Raw genomic sequence first — 23768 nt, 5'->3', positions numbered from 1 at the left:
CCTTTGGAGACGGTGCGAATTGTTTGCTTGAGCTGAGAATCCTCGTGTTGTCTATGGGGGGGGGGGGCATTAGTTCTCAGGATTATGGGCCGGGTCAGGTTTGGCATAGCCCCTCTGAGCTCTATAGGGTCGCTGTAAATTCACCTACTGAACGTTTTCCCTTTTACCTCTCCTTTCTTTGACTTCGGTTCTTTTTCTGGGGTGATCGTGTGGGGTTTGTACCCTGTGTTTTGGTGACATTGTGTCACGGCCGTGAGATTATGCAGCGGAGAGCAGAATGAGGAGGGGGTCGTGTATCTATTCCTGGTGCCACTATCTCTCTGTCATCTTCTTGGGTGGCGTTGCTATGTGAGGTGGCAGATCTATCAGTGCCACAATCAGAGTGCAGAGGCATAGGAGAGGGCAGGAAGCTGGCACCACGCAGCCGGGGATATAAATATACTGCGGGTTTAATGTAACGCGTGGCGTGCAGGCAACCATCATTATATCCATACGTGATCCATCCACAAAACCTCCACATGTCTGAGGGAAGTCTGCAGACTATAACAGTGATAGAACTACACACAACCATAACATAACTCCCCAATATACAGACGTGTTACTATCATATATGTGACCCTATATAACTCCCCAATATACAGACGTGTTACTATCATATATGTGACCCTATATAACTCCCCAATATACAGACGTGTTACTATCATATATGTAACCCTATATAACTCCTCAATATACAGACGTGTTACTATCATATATGTGACCCTATATAACTCCCCAATATACAGACGTGTTACTATCATATATGTGACCCTATATAACTCCCCAATATACAGACGTGTTACTATCATATATGTGACCCTATATAACTCCCCAATATGCAGACGTGTTACTATCATATATGTAACCCTATATAACTCCCCAATATACAGACGTGTTACTATAATATATGTGACCCTATATAACTCCCCAATATACAGACGTGTTACTATCATATATGTGACCCTATATAACTCCCCAATATACAGACGTGTTACTATAATATGTGACCCTATATAACTCCCCAATATACAGACGTGTTACTATCATATATGTGACCCTATATAACTCCCCAATATACAGACGTGTTACTATCATATATGTAACCCTATATAACTCCCCAATATACAGACGTGTTACTATCATATATGTAACCCTATATAACTCCCCAATATACAGACGTGTTACTATCATATATGTAACCCTATATAACTCCCCAATATACAGACGTGTTACTATCATATATGTGACCCTATATAACTCCCCAATATACAGACGTGTTACTATCATATATGTGACCCTATATAACTCCCCAATATACAGACGTGTTACTATCATATATGTGACCCTATATAACTCCCCAATATACAGGCGTGTTACTATCATATATGTGACCCTATATAACTCCCCAATATACAGACGTGTTACTATCATATATGTGACCCTATATAACTCCCCAATATGCAGACGTGTTACTATCATATATGTAACCCTATATAACTCCCCAATATACAGACGTGTTACTATAATATATGTGACCCTATATAACTCCCCAATATACAGATGTGTTACTATCATATATGTGACCCTATATAACTCCCCAATATACAGACGTGTTACTATAATATGTGACCCTATATAACTCCCCAATATACAGACGTGTTACTATCGTATATGTGACCCTATATAACTCCCCAATATACAGACGTGTTACTATCATATATGTAACCCTATATAACTACCCAATATACAGACGTGTTACTATCATATATGTAACCCTATATAACTCCCCAATATACAGACGTGTTACTATCATATATGTAACCCTATATAACTCCCCAATATACAGACGTGTTACTATAATATATGTGACCCTATATAACTCCCCAATATACAGACGTGTTACTAACAAATATATGTGACCCTATATAACTCCCCAATATACAGACATGTTACTATCATATATGTGACCCTATATAACTCCCCAATATACAGACGTGTTACTATCATATATGTGACCCTATATAACTCCTCAATATACAGACGTGTTACTATCCATATATGTAACCCTATATAACTCCCCAATATACAGACGTGTTACTATCATATATGTGACCCTATATAACTCCCCAATATACAGACGTGTTACTATCATATATGTTACCCTATATAACTCCCCAATATACAGACGTGTTACTATCATATATGTGACCCTATATAACTCCTCAATATACAGACGTGTTACTATCATATATGTGACCTATATAACTCCTCAATATACAGACGTGTTACTATCCATATATGTAACCCTATATAACTCCCCAATATACAGACGTGTTACTATCATATATGTGACCCTATATAACTCCCCAATATACAGACGTGTTACTATAATATATGTAACCCTATATAACTCCCCAATATACAGACGTGTTACTATCATATGTGACCCTATATAACTCCCCAATATACAGACGTGTTACTATCATATATGTTACCCTATATAACTCCCCAATATACAGACGTGTTACTAACAAATATATGTGACCCTATATAACTCCCCAATATACAGACATGTTACTATCATATATGTGACCCTATATAACTCCCCAATATACAGACGTGTTACTATCATATATGTGACCCTATATAACTCCTCAATATACAGACGTGTTACTATCCATATATGTAACCCTATATAACTCCCCAATATACAGACGTGTTACTATCATATATGTGACCCTATATAACTCCCCAATATACAGACGTGTTACTATCATATATGTTACCCTATATAACTCCTCAATATACAGACGTGTTACTATCATATATGTGACCTATATAACTCCTCAATATACAGACGTGTTACTATCCATATATGTAACCCTATATAACTCCCCAATATACAGACGTGTTACTATCATATATGTGACCCTATATAACTCCCCAATATACAGACGTGTTACTATAATATATGTAACCCTATATAACTCCCCAATATACAGACGTGTTACTATCATATGTGACCCTATATAACTCCCCAATATACAGACGTGTTACTATCATATATGTTACCCTATATAACTCCCCAATATACAGACGTGTTACTATAATATATGTGACCCTATATAACTCCCCAATATACAGACGTGTTACTATAATATATGTGACCCTATATAACTCCCCAATATACAGACGTGTTACTATCATATATGTGACCCTATATAACTCCCCAATATACAGACGTGTTACTATAATATATGTAACCCTATATAACTCCCCAATATACAGACGTGTTACTATCATATATGTGACCCTATATAACTCCCCAATATACAGACGTGTTACTATCATATATGTTACCCTATATAACTCCCCAATATACAGACGTGTTACTATCATATATGTTACCCTATATAACTCCCCAATATACAGACGTGTTACTATCATATATGTGACCCTATATAACTCCCCAATATACAGACGTGTTACTATCATATATGTAACCCTATATAACTCCCCAATATACAGACGTGTTACTATCATATATGTGACCCTATATAACTCCCCAATATACAGACGTGTTACTATAATATATGTAACCGTATATAACTCCCCAATATACAGACGTGTTACTATCATATATGTGACCCTATATAACTCCCCAATATACAGACGTGTTACTATCATATATGTGACCCTATATAACTCCCCAATATACAGACGTGTTACTATCATATATGTGACCCTATATAACTCCCCAATATACAGACGTGTTACTATCATATATGTGACCCTATATAACTCCTCAATATGCAGACGTGTTACTATCATATATGTGACCCTATATAACTCCCCAATATACAGACGTGTTACTATCATATATGTGACCCTATATAACTCCTCAATATACAGACGTGTTACTATCATATATGTGACCCTATATAACTCCCCAATATACAGACGTGTTACTATCATATATGTGACCCTATATAACTCCTCAATATACAGACGTGTTACTATCATATATGTGACCCTATATAACTCCCCAATATACAGACGTGTTACTATCATATATGTGACCCTATATAACTCCTCAATATACAGACGTCATGTATGTAACGTGTGACTCCACATGACATATAACTCCTCAATATACAGATGTGTCAGTGTCATGTACATAACATGTGACTCCATATGACCTATAAATCCCAAATATAAAGAGGTGTCATGTATGTAACGTGTGACTCCACATAACCTGTTACTCCCCAATATGCAGGGGGCTCAGTGTCATGCATGTAACGTGTGACCCTCTTAGTGATGACTCTCACCCGCGGGGCAGCAGGTTTGTTATTGGCACAGGCCTCGGTCGCTGGCACAGGTCTCGGTCGCTGGCACGCGGCTCGCTCGGTGAGTGACTGCTGCAGATGCTGTTTCTCAGGTTTGCTGAGTACAATCTTTAGTACAAGTCTTATGGGATAAACAATGGCACCTGTTCCTCAGACTCCAGCCCATGTAAGTTTAATGAAGCTCTGGGGCAGATGGCGAAAAACTTTTTCATCCCGGGAGGGGGGACACAATAGCTTATTTTTACACAGAGGCAGAGACAACGTCTGAGTGCAGCCGCCGCATCTGCTGCTGTCGCCTGTCATCGACCTGACCAAACATCCTGGCAATTAACATTTTTGGGCACTCAGCCGAACGTTGCATGAGCCTAAGACACCGACAAAATAACAAACTACATGAAGTCGTTGGGATCGAAGGGAAATGTCGCAGTTCTTGGGTAGCTGTTGATTGCGGTTTTCACACAATAAGATGTCGCCTGAAAGACAGAGATTAATATAAGACCAGAGGCCAGAGGAAGCCTCGTCCTGCGCAACGCTAATGGTCATCTCTCAATAGCGCCATTTTTATTAAAACATGCGTTTAATTGCGGTTTTCCTGAGTTTGCTGCATATTTTTCAATTCTTAGACAAACCCACGCTCTAAACAACAAAAAAATCATCATGCAGTCCTATGTAACACCACAGATAAGTGATAACTCTCTGAGTACAGATAATGTAGTGTTACCTGCAGTCCTATGTAACACCACAGATAACACAGTGATAACTCTCTGAGTACAGATAATGTAGTAGATGTTACCTGCAGTCCTATGTAACACCACAGATAACACAGTGATAACTCTCTGATTACAGTTAATGTAGTAGATGTTACCTGCAGTCCTATGTAACACCACAGATAACACAGTGATAACTCTCTGAGTACATATAATGTAGTAGATGTTACCTGCAGTCCTATGTAACACCACAGATAACACAGTGATAACTCTCTGAGTACAGATAGTGTAGTAGATGTTACCTGCAGTCCTATGTAACACCACAGATAACACAGTGATAGCTCTCTGATTACAGATAATGTAGTAGATGTTACCTGCAGTCCTATGTAACACCACAGATAACACAGTGATAACTCTCTGAGTACAGATAATGTAGTAGTGTTACCTGCAGTCCTATGTAACACCACAGATAACACAGTGATAACTCTCTGAGTACAGATAATGTAGTAGATGTTGCCTGCAGTCCTATGTAACACCACAGATAACACAGTGATAACTCTCTGAGTACAGATAGTGTAGTAGATGTTACCTGCAGTCCCATGTAACACCACAGATAACACAGTGATAACTCTCTGATTACAGATAATGTAGTAGATGTTACCTGCAGTCCTATGTAACACCACAGATAACACAGTGATAACTCTCTGAGTACAGATAATGTAGTAGATGTTACCTGCAGTCCTATGTAACACACAGATAACACAGTGATAACTCTGAGTACAGATAATGTAGTAGATGTTACCTGCAGTCCTATGTAACATCACAGATAACACAGTGATAACTCTCTGAGTACAGATAATGTAGTAGATGTCACCTGCAGTCCTATGTAACACCACAGATAACACAGTGATAACTCTCTGAGTACAGATAATGTAGTAGATATCACCTGCAGTCCTATGTAACACCACAGATAACAGTGATAACTCTCTGATTACAGATAATGTAGTAGATGTTACCTGCAGTCCTATGTAACACCACAGATAACACAGTGATAACTCTCTGAGTACAGATAATGTAGTAGTGTTACCTGCAGTCCTATGTAACACCACAGATAACAGTGATAACTCTCTGATTACAGATAATGTAGTAGATGTTACCTGCAGTCCTATGTAACACCACAGATAACACAGCGATAACTCTCTGATTACAGATAATGTAGTCGATGTTACCTGCAGTCCTATGTAACTCCACAGATAACACAGTGATAACTCTCTGAGTACAGATAATGTAGTAGATATCACCTGCAGTCCTATGTAACACCACAGATAACAGTGATAACTCTCTGATTACAGATAATGTAGTAGATGTTACCTGCAGTCCTATGTAACACCACAGATAACACAGTGATAACTCTCTGAGTACAGATAATGTAGTAGTGTTACCTGCAGTCCTATGTAACACCACAGATAACACAGTGATAACTCTCTGATTACAGATAATGTAGTAGATGTTACCTGCAGTCCTATGTAACACCACAGATAACACAGTGATAACTCTCTGAGTACATATAATGTAGTAGATGTTACCTGCAGTCCTATGTAACACCACAGATAACACAGTGATAGCTCTCTGATTACAGATAATGTAGTAGATGTTACCTTCAGTCCTATGTAACACCACAGATAACACAGTGATAACTCTCTGAGTACAGATAATGTAGTAGATGTTACCTGCAGTCCTATGTAACACCACAGATAACAGTGATAACTCTCTGAGTACAGATAATGTAGATGTTACCTGCAGTCCTATGTAACACACAGATAACACAGTGATAACTCTCTGAGTACAGATAATGTAGTAGATGTTACCTGCAGTCCTATGTAACACCACAGATAACACAGCGATAACTCTCTGATTACAGATAATGTAGTAGATGTTACCTGCAGTCCTATGTAACACCACAGATAACACAGCGATAACTCTCTGATTACAGATAATGTAGTCGATGTTACCTGCAGTCCTATGTAACACCACAGATAACACAGTGATAACTCTCTGATTACAGATAATGTAGTTGATGTTACCTGCAGTCCTATGTAACACCACAGATAACACAGTGATAACTCTCTGAGTACAGATAATGTAGTAGATGTCACCTGCAGTCCTATGTAACACCACAGATAACAGTGATAACTCTCTGATTACAGATAATGTAGTAGATGTTACCTGCAGTCCTATGTAACACCACAGATAACACAGTGATAACTCTCTGAGTACAGATAATGTAGTAGATGTTACCTGCAGTCCTATGTAACACCACAGATAACACAGCGATAACTCTCTGATTACAGATAATGTAGTCAATGTTACCTGCAGTCCTATGTAACTCCACAGATAACACAGTGATAACTCTCTGAGTACAGATAATGTAGTAGATATCACCTGCAGTCCTATGTAACACCACAGATAACAGTGATAACTCTCTGATTACAGATAATGTAGTAGATGTTACCTGCAGTCCTATGTAACACCACAGATAACAGTGATAACTCTCTGATTACAGATAATGTAGTAGATGTTACCTGCAGTCCTATGTAACACCACAGATAACACAGTGATAACTCTCTGATTACAGATAATGTAGTAGGTGTTACCTGCAGTCCTATGTAACACCACAGATAACAGTGATAACTCTCTGATTACAGATAATGTAGTAGATGTTACCTGCAGTCCTATGTAACACCACAGATAACACAGTGATAACTCTCTGATTACAGATAATGTAGTCGATGTTACCTGCAGTCCTATGTAACACCACAGATAACAGTGATAACTCTCTGAGTACAGATAATGTAGTAGATGTTACCTGCAGTCCTATGTAACACCACAGATAACACAGCGATAACTCTCTGATTACAGATAATGTAGTAGATGTTACCTGCAGTCCTATGTAACACCACAGATAACACAGTGATAACTCTCTGATTACAGATATTGTAGTCGATGTTACCTGCAGTCCTATGTAACACCACAGATAACACAGTGATAACTCTCTGAGTACAGATAATGTAGTAGTGTTACCTGCAGTCCCACGTAACACCACAGATAACACAGTGATAACTCTCTGATTACAGATAATGTAGTAGTGTTACCCGCAGTCCTATGTAACACCACAGATAACACAGTGATAACTCTCTGATTACAGATAATGTAGTAGGTGTTACCTGCAGTCCTATGTAACACCACAGATAACAGTGATAACTCTCTGATTACAGATAATGTAGTAGATGTTACCTGCAGTCCTATGTAACACCACAGATAACACAGTGATAACTCTCTGATTACAGATAATGTAGTCGATGTTACCTGCAGTCCTATGTAACACCACAGATAACAGTGATAACTCTCTGAGTACAGATAATGTAGTAGATGTTACCTGCAGTCCTATGTAACACCACAGATAACACAGCGATAACTCTCTGATTACAGATAATGTAGTAGATGTTACCTGCAGTCCTATGTAACACCACAGATAACACAGTGATAACTCTCTGATTACAGATATTGTAGTCGATGTTACCTGCAGTCCTATGTAACACCACAGATAACACAGTGATAACTCTCTGAGTACAGATAATGTAGTAGTGTTACCTGCAGTCCCACGTAACACCACAGATAACACAGTGATAACTCTCTGATTACAGATAATGTAGTAGTGTTACCCGCAGTCCCATGTAACACCACAGATAACACAGTGATACAAATTACGAGATTTGCCACTTGACATCTTCAGTCCTGCTACATCTACATATAGGTTTGGGGATGTAGTGTGCGGGTCACTAGACGTCTACGAGGAACCTGTCTGCCTCAGCTAAACTGGAGAAATGGCAGCTCCCAGCAAGTCGTTGTCACGCTCAGCAGCGCGCCGGTGATTGCACAAAGACCTTTTTATAAGACTTTGATTTTCTGGAGAAATGAATTCAGGAAAATGGTGTAAAGTGTTTATTTCTGGGTGACCTTTATTAACCTGCATCTTACGGGGCCCCCCGAGACCGGCTTATGTGGTCAATTAAGAAGGGAGTCAGTGTGCGCCGCCGCTCAGGAATGGCAGCTAAAATCGGAGGGATATTTGGCAGCCGGACGGGTCAACACGCAGCGAAATTCAGAATGTTCTGTTCTTACTCCTTTTTTTGTCGCATAAACTCCCCGCCCCCCACTTGTGAATTTCCGGTCGTTTATGAGGACAGAATTATTAGTTTATTATCAGATTTTCGGGACGGTGCCTGATGTCGGGTTATTGGGGCTCCCTCGTTCCCCCCGGCTAGTTTTGGGCCCCGGGGGAGACGTGACCGCTCTGACCTGCTTCTCATGAATGTTTTGTTCTCCCCGGAGCAGAAAATCACAAACTGCAGCGTCAGGAGCCGAATGGAGGACGTGAAGCGAGACGTGACTCAGGGGTTAATGGCCGGCGCTCGGGGCTCACGTGTTGTGTCCACAGCCGCGGGTGAGGAATTACCGTACACGACACCATGAGTGCCGCTGAATATGGAACACGTGACCCGTGCGATGTCGCTGCGACCTGCGGCTCTCCCTCCCTCCCTTATTCTTTACATTGCTTGCGAATTTCATCATTGCCGGATTTGAGCATCGATGAGTCAGGTGACCGTCCGCCCGCCAGTAACTTACATTACATGAGTCGATTTGGCGCGGTTGTGGGTAATCAGTAAATCATTTCACCGTGTGTGTTCTATGGCTGGAGGATCGCGCGGGTCCATCACTATCTCTACGAGCGACCAGCAGGTTATATTATTACTCGTTGTTATCATCATGTGACCTGTGGGATTGTTTGCAGCGTTACAGAAGTCGCCGTCGCCGCGTGTTGTGTAACAATCACAGAACATTTCATAGAAGAGAGGGAGGAAATGTCCGGAGTCAGCTGATCAGTAAATGGCAGAAGCTGCTGCCATCTAGTGGTCAGTGTGTCATGAAATATGACCAGGTTTCCTTCTGTTTCCATCCTGCTCTGACTCGTCTTTGTCTTCGCGAGATTCTCTTATGTACGACAACCACGATTTGGTGAAAGTGTCCACAATGTTGGGAGTCGTGGTACGCTCATGCATGAATAACCCCTCCCCCACCCCCGCAGGAGTCGCTGATTTCCTCGCCTTTTGTGTCACGTTTTGATCTTTATATATTACCGTCTCCAGGCGGCAGAACTTTTGTCAGCCACTAACGGACGGGACTGATGGCGACGGTTTTTATTTTGAGCTGTTTATTGGGTTGTTACTTGAGCTGAGTTAATTCCGTCTCCTCTCGTTCTATCCGCGGCGGCGCAGACAAGGTAACAATGTCGCACGTCTTCATTAAGTTTACACACAATAATAAAATGGCTGCCATCTCCGACAGCCGGCGTTTGTCTCTCTTTGCTTTTATTCTTTCTGAAGTGTCGGTATTCTTGACATTCGCCGTTCACTCATTTCCTGCGAATATTGTATCACATCAAGTCATAAAGCGCGAGCGAGAGGCAGGAGCCGCTAATGGAGGACATTAGTTTTATTTCAGGCAATGATGTCGCAGTTTTACTGTAAATCTTGCCCCATCCGAGTTTTTAATATTCTGGTTTGATGCTTTGGAATATAAAATGTTTTGTATAATGCGACATAACGTGTTATCCTGACAGCGAGCGGGGGAGGGGGACGGGGCCGAGCGCATACAATAAAAACATTGACTAATTTATGTTTGTTTCCTTCTGTGAAATAACAGCGGCAGTAAAGCGCTGCGTTCACGGCGACTCATGTCAGAAATGGGCAGAACGTCTATATCAGGTGACGGTGGCGCGGGGCGGCGGGAGCGCAGGATCCCCCAGATCTACAAACATCAACAAGGGTGAAATGCAAAAGTCTTAGGGTATGTGCACACACACTATTTACGTCCGTAATTGACGGTCGTATTTCGGCCGCAAGTCCCGGACCGAACACAGTGCAGGGAGCCGGGCTCCTAGCATCATACTTATGTACGACGCTAGGAGTCGCTGCCTCTCCGTGGAACTACTGTCCCGTACTGAAAACATGATTACAGTACGGGACAGTGTCCTGCAGCGAGGCAGGGACTCCTAGCATCGTACATAAGTATGATGCTAGGAGCCCGGCTCCCTGCACTGTGTTCGGTCCGGGACTTGCGGCCGAAATACGTCCGTCAATTACGGACGTAATTAGTGTGTGTGCACATACCCTTAAGGTGGTGGCGCTCACGTATCCCACCGGCCACTATAGACGTAACATGTTCTCTGAAAATAATGGGGTGTCACCTGTGAAACAATTGGCACCTTCAGGGCAAATACGATCAGAACCAGCAACGTCCGTGACCTCCAAGCGCGCGATCACATGATAAAGGTCATTCACAATTTTACGCGACCAATCACATTTTCCCAGATTTTATTTGCAGTGATACATTGTAACAAAGTCAGGACAGGAAAGAGATTTGTGCTGCTGTTGTGTTTAGCTGACATGGGAACGTCTACACTGTTGCATTGTAACAAACCTTCAGCTGTGAGAGCAGGACTAGGTCAGCTGTATGTAGTAGCATGAGAGCGAGGGGGGGGGGTCTATATGTGTAGTACGTGTCTTCCTATATATGATTCCTCCTGATTTGTCTCCTTCGTATATTGTCGTGCGTCAGATTCGGGGTGTCAGACGATTGATCGCTGCAGGAGCCGCGCACATGGATCAGATCCTGAGGGTCGCGCTCTTGGTGCACAATGTCTGTAAATGTAGAAGTGTCGGGATTTGTAGCGGCCGCAGGTTGTGGGGTTCGGCGTAGATTTGTGCATTGTCTGATCAGAGTCTTGTGTTCCGCAGGTCCAGGGTCACATGCCGCCTCTCATGATCCCCATCTTCTCACACGACCAGCGGTCGTTGGCAGCGGCGGCTGCAGCACAGCAGGGGTTCCTCTTCCCCCCAGGACTAACCTACAAACCAGGTGAGTGACACAATTACTGAGAACGTTTCATCTTGTTGCAATTTACAAATTGCCCTGTGTATAGAGAGTGTATCTCTGGATGGGAAGGGTGTATCTAAGGCCGGGTAGGGTGTATCTCAGGATAGGAAGGGTGTATCTAAGGCCGGGAAGGGTGTATCTAAGGATGGGAAGGGTGTATCTAAGGCCGGGAAGGGTGTATCTAAGGATGGGAAGGGTGTATCTAAGGCCGGGAAGGGTGTATCTCAGGATGGGAAGGGTGTATCTAAGGCCGGGAAGGGTGTATCTCAGGATAGGAAGGGTGTATCTAAGGCCGGGAAGGGTGTATCTAAGGCCGGGAAGGATGGGAATTTTCAATCTCAGGCCTTGAAAGTTGTATCTCAGGCCGGCAGGGTGTATCTAAAAGTAGGTGCGTAGCTAAACAGTGTGGATTGTTCTTACACAAGAAATGGTGACGTCTAATGGGCTGCACTTTTTTTCCGGGCTGTTAGTAATAAATTATAAAGTGCCGCCGCTCCGGCCATTTCTGCTGCATCATCAGGAGGCGAGTGCGTGGTTGTCGCGTCCGCACCCCCGCGGGGCGATGAAGAGAAACCTTGTAATGTGAACAGTTCCTGGATAATCGATTGTTACCGGTCCTCGGGCTGCCGGTGCCGCACTCGTTGCTTCAGTGACACTTCATTTGCATTTGGTCGCCCCACGACTATCCCTGAGATCTTCGCGTTCTCTTCTTCGTACCTTAATGAGCGTCAAGAAATAATAAAAATGCAGCGAAATGTAATTAACAAATAAGAAATAGAAAACGTTCCATCCGATCCATCGCGTTACATTCACGACTTACAAATTACCTGGAGAGTGCGAGCGGTCGTCTCGTCCACAGTAACAGACGGACGAGTCAGCAGGGGGCGCAGGTGTCAGCAGGGGGCGCAGGTGTCAGCAGGGGGCGCAGGTGTCAGCAGCGGGCGCAGGTGTCAGCAGGGGGCGCAGGTGTCAGCAGCGGGCGCAGGTGTCAGCAGGGGGCGCAGGTGTCAGCAGGGGGCGCAGGTGTCAGCAGGGGGCGCAGGTGTCAGCAGCGGGCGCAGGTGTCAGCAGGGGGCGCAGGTGTCAGCAGCGGGCGCAGGTGTCAGCAGGGGGCGCAGGTGTCAGCAGGGGGCGCAGGTGTCAGCAGCGGGCGCAGGTGTCAGCAGGGGGCGCAGGTGTCAGCAGCGGGCGCAGGTGTCAGCAGGGGGCGCAGGTGTCAGCAGCGGGCGCAGGTGTCAGCAGGGGGCGCAGGTGTCAGCAGGGGGCGCAGGTGTCAGCAGCGGGCGCAGGTGTCAGCAGGGGGCGCAGGTGTCAGCAGCGGGCGCATGTGTCAGCAGCGGGCGCAGGTGTCAGCAGGGGGCGCAGGTGTCAGCAGGGGGCGCAGGTGTCAGCAGGGGGCGCAGGTGTCAGCAGCGGGCGCAGGTGTCAGCAGGGGGCGCAGGTGTCAGCAGGTGTCAGCAGGGGGCGCAGGTGTCAGCAGGGGGCGCAGGTGTCAGCGTCACATTTTGGATTTCCCAGATCTTCGTGTTCCGGACTGCACCTAGAGGAGCCAATGAGACATAAGCACAAAATCTGAGGAGCCTTATTGGCAGGTCGCCTGCTGCATGTGTACCCCAGAATATCACATCCCCTGTCCAGGGTGCGCCCCACATACAAGCCTGGAGTTCACCGTTATCTGACCACATGTAAGGACTCGGTGTGTAGACTGATCTCTATGTTCAGGGATTTGTCCGCTGAGGCTCTCGGTACTTGTGCATTGATGGCTGACATAGCTCTAAGTCTAAGACCCCCCCTGACTGCCGAACCCTCCCCCGCTGTCCTGACTGCCGGACCCACCCCCCGCTGTCCCGACTGCCGGACCCACCCCGCTGTCCTGACTGCCGGACCCACCCCCCGCTGTCCCGACTGCCGGACCCACCCCCCGCTGTCCCGACTGCCGGACCCACCCCCCGCTGTCCCGACTGCCGGACCCACCCCCGCTGTCCCGACTGCCGGACCCACCTCCGCTGTCCTGACTGCCGAACCCACCCCCGCTGTCCTGACTGCCGGACCCACCCCCGCTGTCCTGACTGCCGAACCCACCCCCGCTGTCCTGACTGCCGAACCCACCCCCGCTGTCCTGACTGCCGGACCCTGACTTTCCATAAGAACAGCTGAGCGGTGTTTGTTCTGCTGCCGCTGAGGTGTGAAGTTCTCGGCAGGGGTCGCCGCTTCTGTCCTCGCCCAGCCTTCAGGTCGTTGTGGTGACGTTTTTGTTATAACGTTGTTATATTTTCTATTTCAATTGTCAAATTCCTAATGACGGGTAGAACAATGAAGGATCCGATGACCTGACCGTGATTGGGGGAATGCTCCACACGATGGATCCGGTCACCTGGAGATTCAGCTACAAACAATCACACATGACTCAGCAAAGTCCGCAGGGACTGGAGCTCGTGAGAGAAATGACAGTGGAGACCTGGAAATGAATAAATCCCGGACTGCGAAGATCCTGCAGGATGGGACCAGATATTGTCCCTTTCTGTAGAAACAGGGACCCCGGCTCCTCTCTCCAGGGGCCCCATAGCAGCCTCGGGGGCAGGGGGCACTATTGGTTCCCTGTCTAGTGATGTTGAGTGTTCTCAGCCCGTTGGCATTATTCCTGGCACGGTGGGCATCGGGGACAGTAACGGGGGGGTCTTGTTGTGACACGTGTTCTGTTCCTGCAGAAATCACAGGAATAACTCGTTCATCAAAGTATCTGAAATCCTGATACAAATGTGAGGAGAAATTGCTGTAACTTGTCAGCTGATCCCGTGCCAAGATTCCCCGATTCTGCTCACGCTCCGCTCCTAACCCTTTCACTGCCTTCACCGGGCTCAGTATCTACCCTCGGCCTGTGATGGAAGAAACATACGCTGGATGGGATTACATAGGATTGTCCTCCATGCTGTCAGTCAATTTCCAATTTATTTCAAGATCTCTACTTCCTGTCAGTGAATGGGAACATTCTTATTTATATCTAGAGTCCAAAAACCCTGTCCTGACCTAGTCCTGCTGACACAGCTGCTGGACTTGCTACAGTGTATCAGTGCCTGTAACAGCATGGAGTCCAGGGCAAGAGGGGGATCAGTGCCGCTCCTGTGTTTAGCTCATAGAGGATTGTCTTTACTGATACATTGTAACAAACCCTACAAGCAGGACTAGGTCAGGAGACAAAGTATATTCCATTGTTGCAGAACTTTTCATTATAAAATGATGAAGCTTTAAATACAGGAGTCTCGTCAACCTCAAATCAGTCTGTGTGTATTCACTCCATTTTCTGTGCAGGAGAATACAGTCTATTGCTCCCTGTTATCAGCCATTTCAGGCTGGGGAGTGCTGTTCTTCAACGGGATGTGTGACATGAAGAGTAAAAACCTCCCCTCCCCCATGATCACTACTTTATGCCACATCTCCAGTGCTGAGCAACATCTATATGTGACATCAGCCGCTCCTCTTATATCACTGCTATACTATTATATCCTCCAGTCCTTACATCTATATATGTGACTGACATCAGCTGCTCCTCTTATATCACTCCACTCCTTACATCTATATATGTGACTGATATCAGCCGCTCCTCTTATATCACTGCTGTACTATTATATCCTCCAGTCCTTACATCTATATATGTGACTGATATCAGCCGCTCCTCTTATATCACTGCTGTACTATTATATCCCCCAGTCCTTACATCTATATATGTGACTGATATCAGCCGCTCCTCCTATATCACTGCTGTACTATTATATCCTCCAGTCCTTACATCTATATATGTGACTGACATCAGCTGCTCCTCTTATATCACTGCTGTACTATTATATCCTCCAGTCCTTACATCTATATATGTGACTGATATCAGCCGCTCCTCTTATATCACTGCTGTACTATTATATCCTCCAGTCCTTACATCTATATATGTGACAGATATCAGCCGCTCCTCTTATATCACTGCTGTACTATTATATCCTCCAGTCCTTACATCTATATATGTGACTGACATCAGCTGCTCCTCTTATATCACTGCTGTACTATTATATCCTCCAGTCCTTACATCTATATATGTGACTGATATCAGCCCCTCCTCTTATATCACTGCTGTACTATTATATCCTCCAGTCCTTACATCTATATATGTGACTGATATCAGCCGCTCCTCTTATATCACTGCTGTACTATTATATCCTCCAGTCCTTACATCTATATATGTGACTGATATCAGCCGCTCCTCTTATATCACTGCTGTACTATTATATCCTCCAGTCCTTACATCTATATATGTGACTGATATCAGCCGCTCCTCTTATATCACTGCTGTGCTATTATATCCTCAGTCCTTACATCTATATATGTGACTGATATCAGCCGCTCCTCTTATATCACTGCTGTACTATTATATCCTCCAGTCCTTACATCTATACATGTGACTGATATCAGCCGCTCCTCTTATATCACTGCTGTACTATTATATCCTCCAGTCCTTACATCTATATATGTGACTGATATCAGCCGCTCCTCTTATATCACTGCTGTACTACTATATCCTCCAGTCCTTACATCTATATATGTGACTGATATCAGCCGCTCCTCCTATATCACTGCTGTACTATTATATCCTCCAGTTCTTACATCTATATATGTGACTGATATCAGCCGCTCCTCTTATATCACTGCTGTACTATTATATCCTCCAGTCCTTACATCTATATATGTGACTGATATCAGCCGCTCCTCTTATATCACTGCTGTACTATTATATCCTCCAGTCCTTACATCTATATATGTGACTGATATCAGCCGCTCCTCTTATATCAATGCTGTACTATTATATCCTCCAGTCCTTACATCTCTATATGTGACTGATATCAGCCGCTCCTCTTATATCACAGCTGTACTATTATATCCTCAGTCCTTACATCTATATATGTGACTGTTATCAGCCGCTCCTCTTATATCACAGCTGTACTATTATATCCTCAGTCCTTACATCTATATATGTGACTGATATCAGCCGCTCCTCTTATATCACAGCTGTACTATTATATCCTCCAGTCCTTACATCTATATATGTGACTGATATCAGCCACTCCTCTTATATCAGTGCTGTACTATTATATCCTCAGTCCTTACATCTATATATGTGACTGATATCAGCCGCTCCTCTTATAACGCTGCTGTACTATTATATCCTCCAGTCCTTACATCTATATATGTGACTGATATCAGCCCCTCCTCTTATATCACTGCTGTACTATTATATCCTCCAGTCCTTACATCTATATATGTGACTGATATCAGCCCCTCCTCTTATATCACTGCTGTACTATTATATCCTCCAGTCCTTACATCTATATATGTGACTGATATCAGCCGCTCCTCTTATATCACTGCTGTACTATTATATCCTCCAGTCCTTACATCTATATATGTGACTGATATCAGCCGCTCCTCTTATATCACTGCTGTGCTATTATATCCTCAGTCCTTACATCTATATATGTGACTGATATCAGCCGCTCCTCTTATATCACTGCTGTACTATTATATCCTCCAGTCCTTACATCTATACATGTGACTGATATCAGCCGCTCCTCTTATATCACTGCTGTACTATTATATCCTCCAGTCCTTACATCTATATATGTGACTGATATCAGCCGCTCCTCTTATATCACTGCTGTACTACTATATCCTCCAGTCCTTACATCTATATATGTGACTGATATCAGCCGCTCCTCCTATATCACTGCTGTACTATTATATCCTCCAGTTCTTACATCTATATATGTGACTGATATCAGCCGCTCCTCTTATATCACTGCTGTACTATTATATCCTCCAGTCCTTACATCTATATATGTGACTGATATCAGCCGCTCCTCTTATATCACTGCTGTACTATTATATCCTCCAGTCCTTACATCTATATATGTGACTGATATCAGCCGCTCCTCTTATATCAATGCTGTACTATTATATCCTCCAGTCCTTACATCTCTATATGTGACTGATATCAGCCGCTCCTCTTATATCACAGCTGTACTATTATATCCTCAGTCCTTACATCTATATATGTGACTGTTATCAGCCGCTCCTCTTATATCACAGCTGTACTATTATATCCTCAGTCCTTACATCTATATATGTGACTGATATCAGCCGCTCCTCTTATATCACAGCTGTACTATTATATCCTCCAGTCCTTACATCTATATATGTGACTGATATCAGCCACTCCTCTTATATCAGTGCTGTACTATTATATCCTCAGTCCTTACATCTATATATGTGACTGATATCAGCCGCTCCTCTTATAACGCTGCTGTACTATTATATCCTCCAGTCCTTACATCTATATATGTGACTGATATCAGCCCCTCCTCTTATATCACTGCTGTACTATTATATCCTCCAGTCCTTACATCTATATATGTGACTGATATCAGCCGCTCCTCTTATATCACTGCTGTACTATTATATCCTCTAGTCCTTACATCTATATATGTGACTGATATCAGCCGCTCCTCTTATATCACTGCTGTACCATTATATCCTCCAGTCCTTACATCTATATATGTGACTGATATCAGCCGCTCCTCTTATATCACTGCTGTACTATTATATCCTCCAGTCCTTACATCTATATATGTGACTGATATCAGCCGCTCCTCTTAGATCACTGCTGTACTATTATATCCTCCAGTCCTTACATCTATATATGTGACTGATATCAGCCCCTCCTCTTATATCACTGCTGTACTATTATATCCTCCAGTCCTTACATCTATATATGTGACTGATATCAGCCGCCCCTCTTATATCACTGCTGTACTATTATATCCTCCAGTCCTTACATCTATATATGTGACTGATATCAGCCGCTCCTCTTATATCACTGCTGTACTATTATATCCTGCAGTCCTTACATCTATATATATGACTGATATCAGCCCCTCCTCTTATAACGCTGCTGTACTATTATATCCTCCAGTCCTTACATCTATATATGTGACTGATATCAGCCCCTCCTCTTATATCACTGCTGTACTATTATATCCTCCAGTCCTTACATCTATATATGTGACTGATATCAGCCGCTCCTCTTATATCACTGCTGTACTATTATATCCTCCAGTCCTTACATCTATATATGTGACTGATATCAGCCGCTCCTCTTATATCACTGCTGTACTATTATATCCTCCAGTCCTTACATCTATATATGTGACTGATATCAGCCGCTCCTCTTATATCACTGCTGTACTATTATATCCTCCAGTCCTTACATCTATATATGTGACTGATATCAGCCACTCCTCTTATATCACTGCTGTACTATTATATCCTCCAGTCCTTACATCTATATATGTGACTGATATCAGCCGCTCCTCTTATATCACTGCTGTACTATTATATCCTCCAGTCCTTACATCTATATATGTGACTGATATCAGCCGCTCCTCTTATATCACTGCTGTACTATTATATCCTCCAGTCCTTACATCTATATATGTGACTGATATCAGCCGCTCCTCTTATATCACTGCTGTACTATTATATCCTCCAGTCCTTACATCTATATATGTGACTGATATCAGCCGCTCCTCTTATATCACTGCTGTACTATTATATCCTCCAGTCCTTACATCTATATATGTGACTGATATCAGCCGCTCCTCTTATATCACTGCTGTACTATTATATCCTCCAGTCCTTACATCTATATATGTGACTGATATCAGCCGCTCCTCTTATATCACTGCTGTACTATTATATCCTCCAGTCCTTACATCTATATATGTGACTGATATCAGCCGCTCCTCTTATATCACTGCTGTACTATTATATCCTCCAGTCCTTACATCTATATATGTGACTGATATCAGCCGCTCCTCTTATATCACTGCTGTACTATTATATCCTCCAGTCCTTACATCTATATATGTGACTGATATCAGCCGCTCCTCTTATATCACTGCTGTACTATTATATCCTCCAGTCCTTACATCTATATATGTGACTGATATCAGCCGCTCCTCTTATATCACTGCTGTACTATTATATCCTCCAGTCCTTACATCTATATATGTGACTGATATCAGCCGCTCCTCTTATATCACTGCTGTACTATTATATCCTCCAGAGACATTACATCATATGTGACTGATATCAGCCGCTCCTCTTATATCACTGCTGTACTATTATATCCTCCAGTCCTTACATCTATATATGTGACTGATATCAGCCGCTCCTCTTATATCACAGCTGTACTATTATATCCTCCAGTCCTTACATCTATATATGTGACTGATATCAGCCGCTCCTCTTATATCACTGCTGTACTATTATATCCTCCAGTCCTTACATCTATATATGTGACTGATATCAGCCGCTCCTCTTATATCACTGCTGTACTATTATATCCTCCAGTCCTTACATCTATATATGTGACTGATATCAGCCGCTCCTCTTATATCACTGCTGTACTATTATATCCTCCAGTCCTTACATCTATATATGTGACTGATATCAGCCGCTCCTCTTATATCACTGCTGTACTATTATATCCTCCAGTCCTTACATCTATATATGTGACTGATATCAGCCGCTCCTCTTATATCACTGCTGTACTATTATATCCTCCAGTCCTTACATCTATATATGTGACTGATATCAGCCGCTCCTCTTATATCACTGCTGTACTATTATATCCTCCAGTCCTTACATCTATATATGTGACTGATATCAGCCGCTCCTCTTATATCACTGCTGTACTATTATATCCTCCAGTCCTTACATCTATATATGTGACTGATATCAGCCGCTCCTCTTATATCACTGCTGTACTATTATATCCTCCAGTCCTTACATCTATATATGTGACTGATATCAGCCGCTCCTCTTATATCACTGCTGTACTATTATATCCTCCAGTCCACGCTGCTGCATTGTTATAAAGACTGTGATTCTTAACCCTTTAACATCAGTTGTAATATTTTCCTACATGGCAGCGCCACCATTGCCCCTTGCTCTGCAGGTTTTCAGAAGTGGAGGTACTCTTAGGCGCCCCCCTATATTAGGCGAATCCCTGACTAGAGTTGAATATTGCGCGGCAGCGTGCGATCCCTCCTCAGTGCGCTTATAGAGGTGCAGCTCGTGTCTTTACGTACAGCACATAATTGGAGCGCCCCAACAAAGCGCGCCATTAATGATTCATGTAATAATACATCAGCAGTACATTTAATTAATAATACATTTAAGCGCGGCGCTGCCGTTCCCTCCACCTGCCGTCGTCGCAGCGTTTTACCACACTTGAATAGAATGTGCCGGCAATTTGCATCTATTATTCTCTCGGCTTTTTGTAACGTGTCATAATCAGCGTTGTCTGTTTTACACTTATCACTTTGTATCATTTGTTGTTGGGAAACAATGATGACTGGAAATGGCTGAGCGTCTGAGCCGCGCGCGCAATAAAAGCCACGACAATTCCAAGGCAGTCCCGGCGAATTCAATTAAAGTCCCATATTTCTCCCTTTACGAGCGCATTAAACTCCTCCTGAGTGGACGTCGCGCAGTAACGATAATGACCTTGACGATCATTCGACTTCCTGTGACCGGAGCCGACCTGTTCTATTCCCTTCACTTACGGTATGAAATATCCGCCTGGTGCAGCGTGCGGCCGGAGAGCGGGGGTCGTTCTCCCCACAGTGGACTCCCTACGCACTATCGGTGACTCTTATAGGCTTTTTAACGTGTTTTGATTAATTTTTTTGGCTCATGTTTTCTATATCCGCTGTAGCCGCCATGTCGCTTTTCATGTTTCTATATCCGCTGTAGCCGCCATGTCGCTTTTCATATTTTCTATATCCGCTGTAGCCGCCATGTCGCTTTTCATGTTTCCATGTATTCCCGGTCGTATTTTCGCAGTCTAAATGTTTTGTTTCTATGTTGAAATTTGAAGTGTAGTACTACAGGATGACATCACCGGAGTGGGAGGAGCTTGTTTATTAGACTGATCCTATATATTACTTGTCCACTGATCAAATCCAACATCCAATCAGCCGCAGCTCCTGCAGGGAGGACCCATCGTGTGCTCGAGGAAGACCCCGCACACCTGTGAAAAGGATCGTTAATCGGAATTCTGCCTCGTTCTCTGGTCTTTACTTTTAGATGCATTTATGTCGCTAACGCCACTTTAGCAGATTTGGGAGGGGCTTAAAGTTTCTGTAAAAGTTTTTGAAGGCATTTTTTATAATCACAGTTTTGTTGTATTTTATACACGTTTTGAATTGGGTTTTATTTAAAAAAAAAACATTTTACATTTTGAGCTCCAGCTTGTGTGTTTCATGCGGTGGGCGCGGGGTCCAGACGTTATCGATCACATCTAATAGAGACACGCAGGAGCAGCGCTCAGCCAAGCCGTCAGTCCCGCTGATCTGACCGATTTGGCTGTGACCACAAGATGGGAGACATAGAAGTTCTATTTCAAAAAGTAAAATTAGTTTTTTTATTATTTATAATAATAAAAAATGCCTTCAAATATTGACATGGATTTGAATGCAGGAGACGGGGCCACATTTACTAGAATTGTCTCCAGAACCGGGCGTAAGTGATTGGGGAGATCTATGCCAGTTCATGGGTGCCATAGATTTCCCTTTCTGGGGCACGGACTGCAGATTATTTGAACCAATTTTTTTTTTTTCATATTCAAAGTTTTTTATTGGTTTTAATACAAACACAATGAGGGAAAATGTGTCTTGAACCAATTTTTTAAGAGGCGTGCGTCTCTTAATTAGTTACATCGTCGTCACCTTCGTGCCCCCGCACGGCTCTGATCCGTCGTCCTGGACTCCACAAGACATGTGAAGGTTCCTGTGGTCTCTGGTACAAGATGTCGGCCGCTGATCCTGTAAGTTGTGAGGTGCGGCCTTCAGGGATCGGATATTTCTCCCGCAGACGATCGATTGGATTGAGATTTGGGGAATTTGGAGACATCTTGAAGTCTTTGTCATGTTCCTTATCATTCCTGTACAATGTCTGCAGTGTGGCGGGGGCGTTATCCTGCAGTGTGGCGGGGGCGTTATCCTGCAGGAACTATGGTGACATTTATAGAGGGGGCGGAGCACAGGCTGATCACATGGGAACTATGGTGACATTTATAGAGGGGGCGGAGCACAGGCTGATCACATGGGAACTATGGTGACAGAGGGGGCGGAGCACAGGCTGATCACATATGTGAACTATGTTGACATTTATAGAAGAAGCGGAGCACAGGCTGATCACATATGGGAACTTTGGTGACATTTATAGAGGGGGCGGAGCACAGGCTGATCACATATGGGAACTATGGTGACATTTATAGAGGGGGCGGAGCACAGGCTGATCACATGGGAACTATGGTGACAGAGGGGGCGGAGCACAGGCTGATCACATATGGGAACTGTGGTGACATAGAGGGGGCGGAGCACAGGCTGATCACATATGGGAACTATGGTGACATTTATAGAGGGGGCGGAGCACAGCCTTATCTTATGAGCATGAGGAGCGTGACGTTAACAGAGCGGGTGGAGAACAGCCTTGTTGCGTGGGGAGAGCAACATTTATAGAGCGCGATCTTATGGTTGTCCCATTACAATGGAGATTGATGGGTGGGTTGTGT

At 43.6% G+C, this 23768-nt stretch overlaps 1 protein-coding gene and 1 long non-coding RNA gene across 8 annotated transcripts in view; one reads left to right on the top strand and one right to left on the bottom strand.

Moving 5' to 3' along the window:
* SOX6 (SRY-box transcription factor 6) overlaps positions 1 to 23768 on the top strand; it is a 481651-nt gene that overhangs the window by 371692 nt on the left and 86191 nt on the right. For all 7 annotated transcript variants that reach the window (XM_075838210.1, XM_075838209.1, XM_075838211.1 and 4 more), the window contains exon 9: positions 11950 to 12070. In XM_075838210.1, coding sequence (XP_075694325.1) covers positions 11950 to 12070 — 121 coding nt within the window. The remainder of the gene's footprint in view (positions 1 to 11949; positions 12071 to 23768) is intronic.
* Positions 11564 to 13040, bottom strand: LOC142661027 (uncharacterized). Its single transcript, XR_012850617.1, has 3 exons — positions 12916 to 13040; positions 12509 to 12805; positions 11564 to 12059 (listed from the first exon to the last, which is right to left on the bottom strand). It is a non-coding gene; the product is annotated as an uncharacterized LOC142661027 (long non-coding RNA).

Source organism: Rhinoderma darwinii, chromosome 9, assembly GCF_050947455.1.
Source record: "Rhinoderma darwinii isolate aRhiDar2 chromosome 9, aRhiDar2.hap1, whole genome shotgun sequence".
NCBI classification, from domain to species: Eukaryota; Metazoa; Chordata; class Amphibia; order Anura; family Rhinodermatidae; genus Rhinoderma; species Rhinoderma darwinii.
Note: the sequence above shows the minus strand (reverse complement) of the source record. Positions and strands in the feature narration are given on the sequence as shown.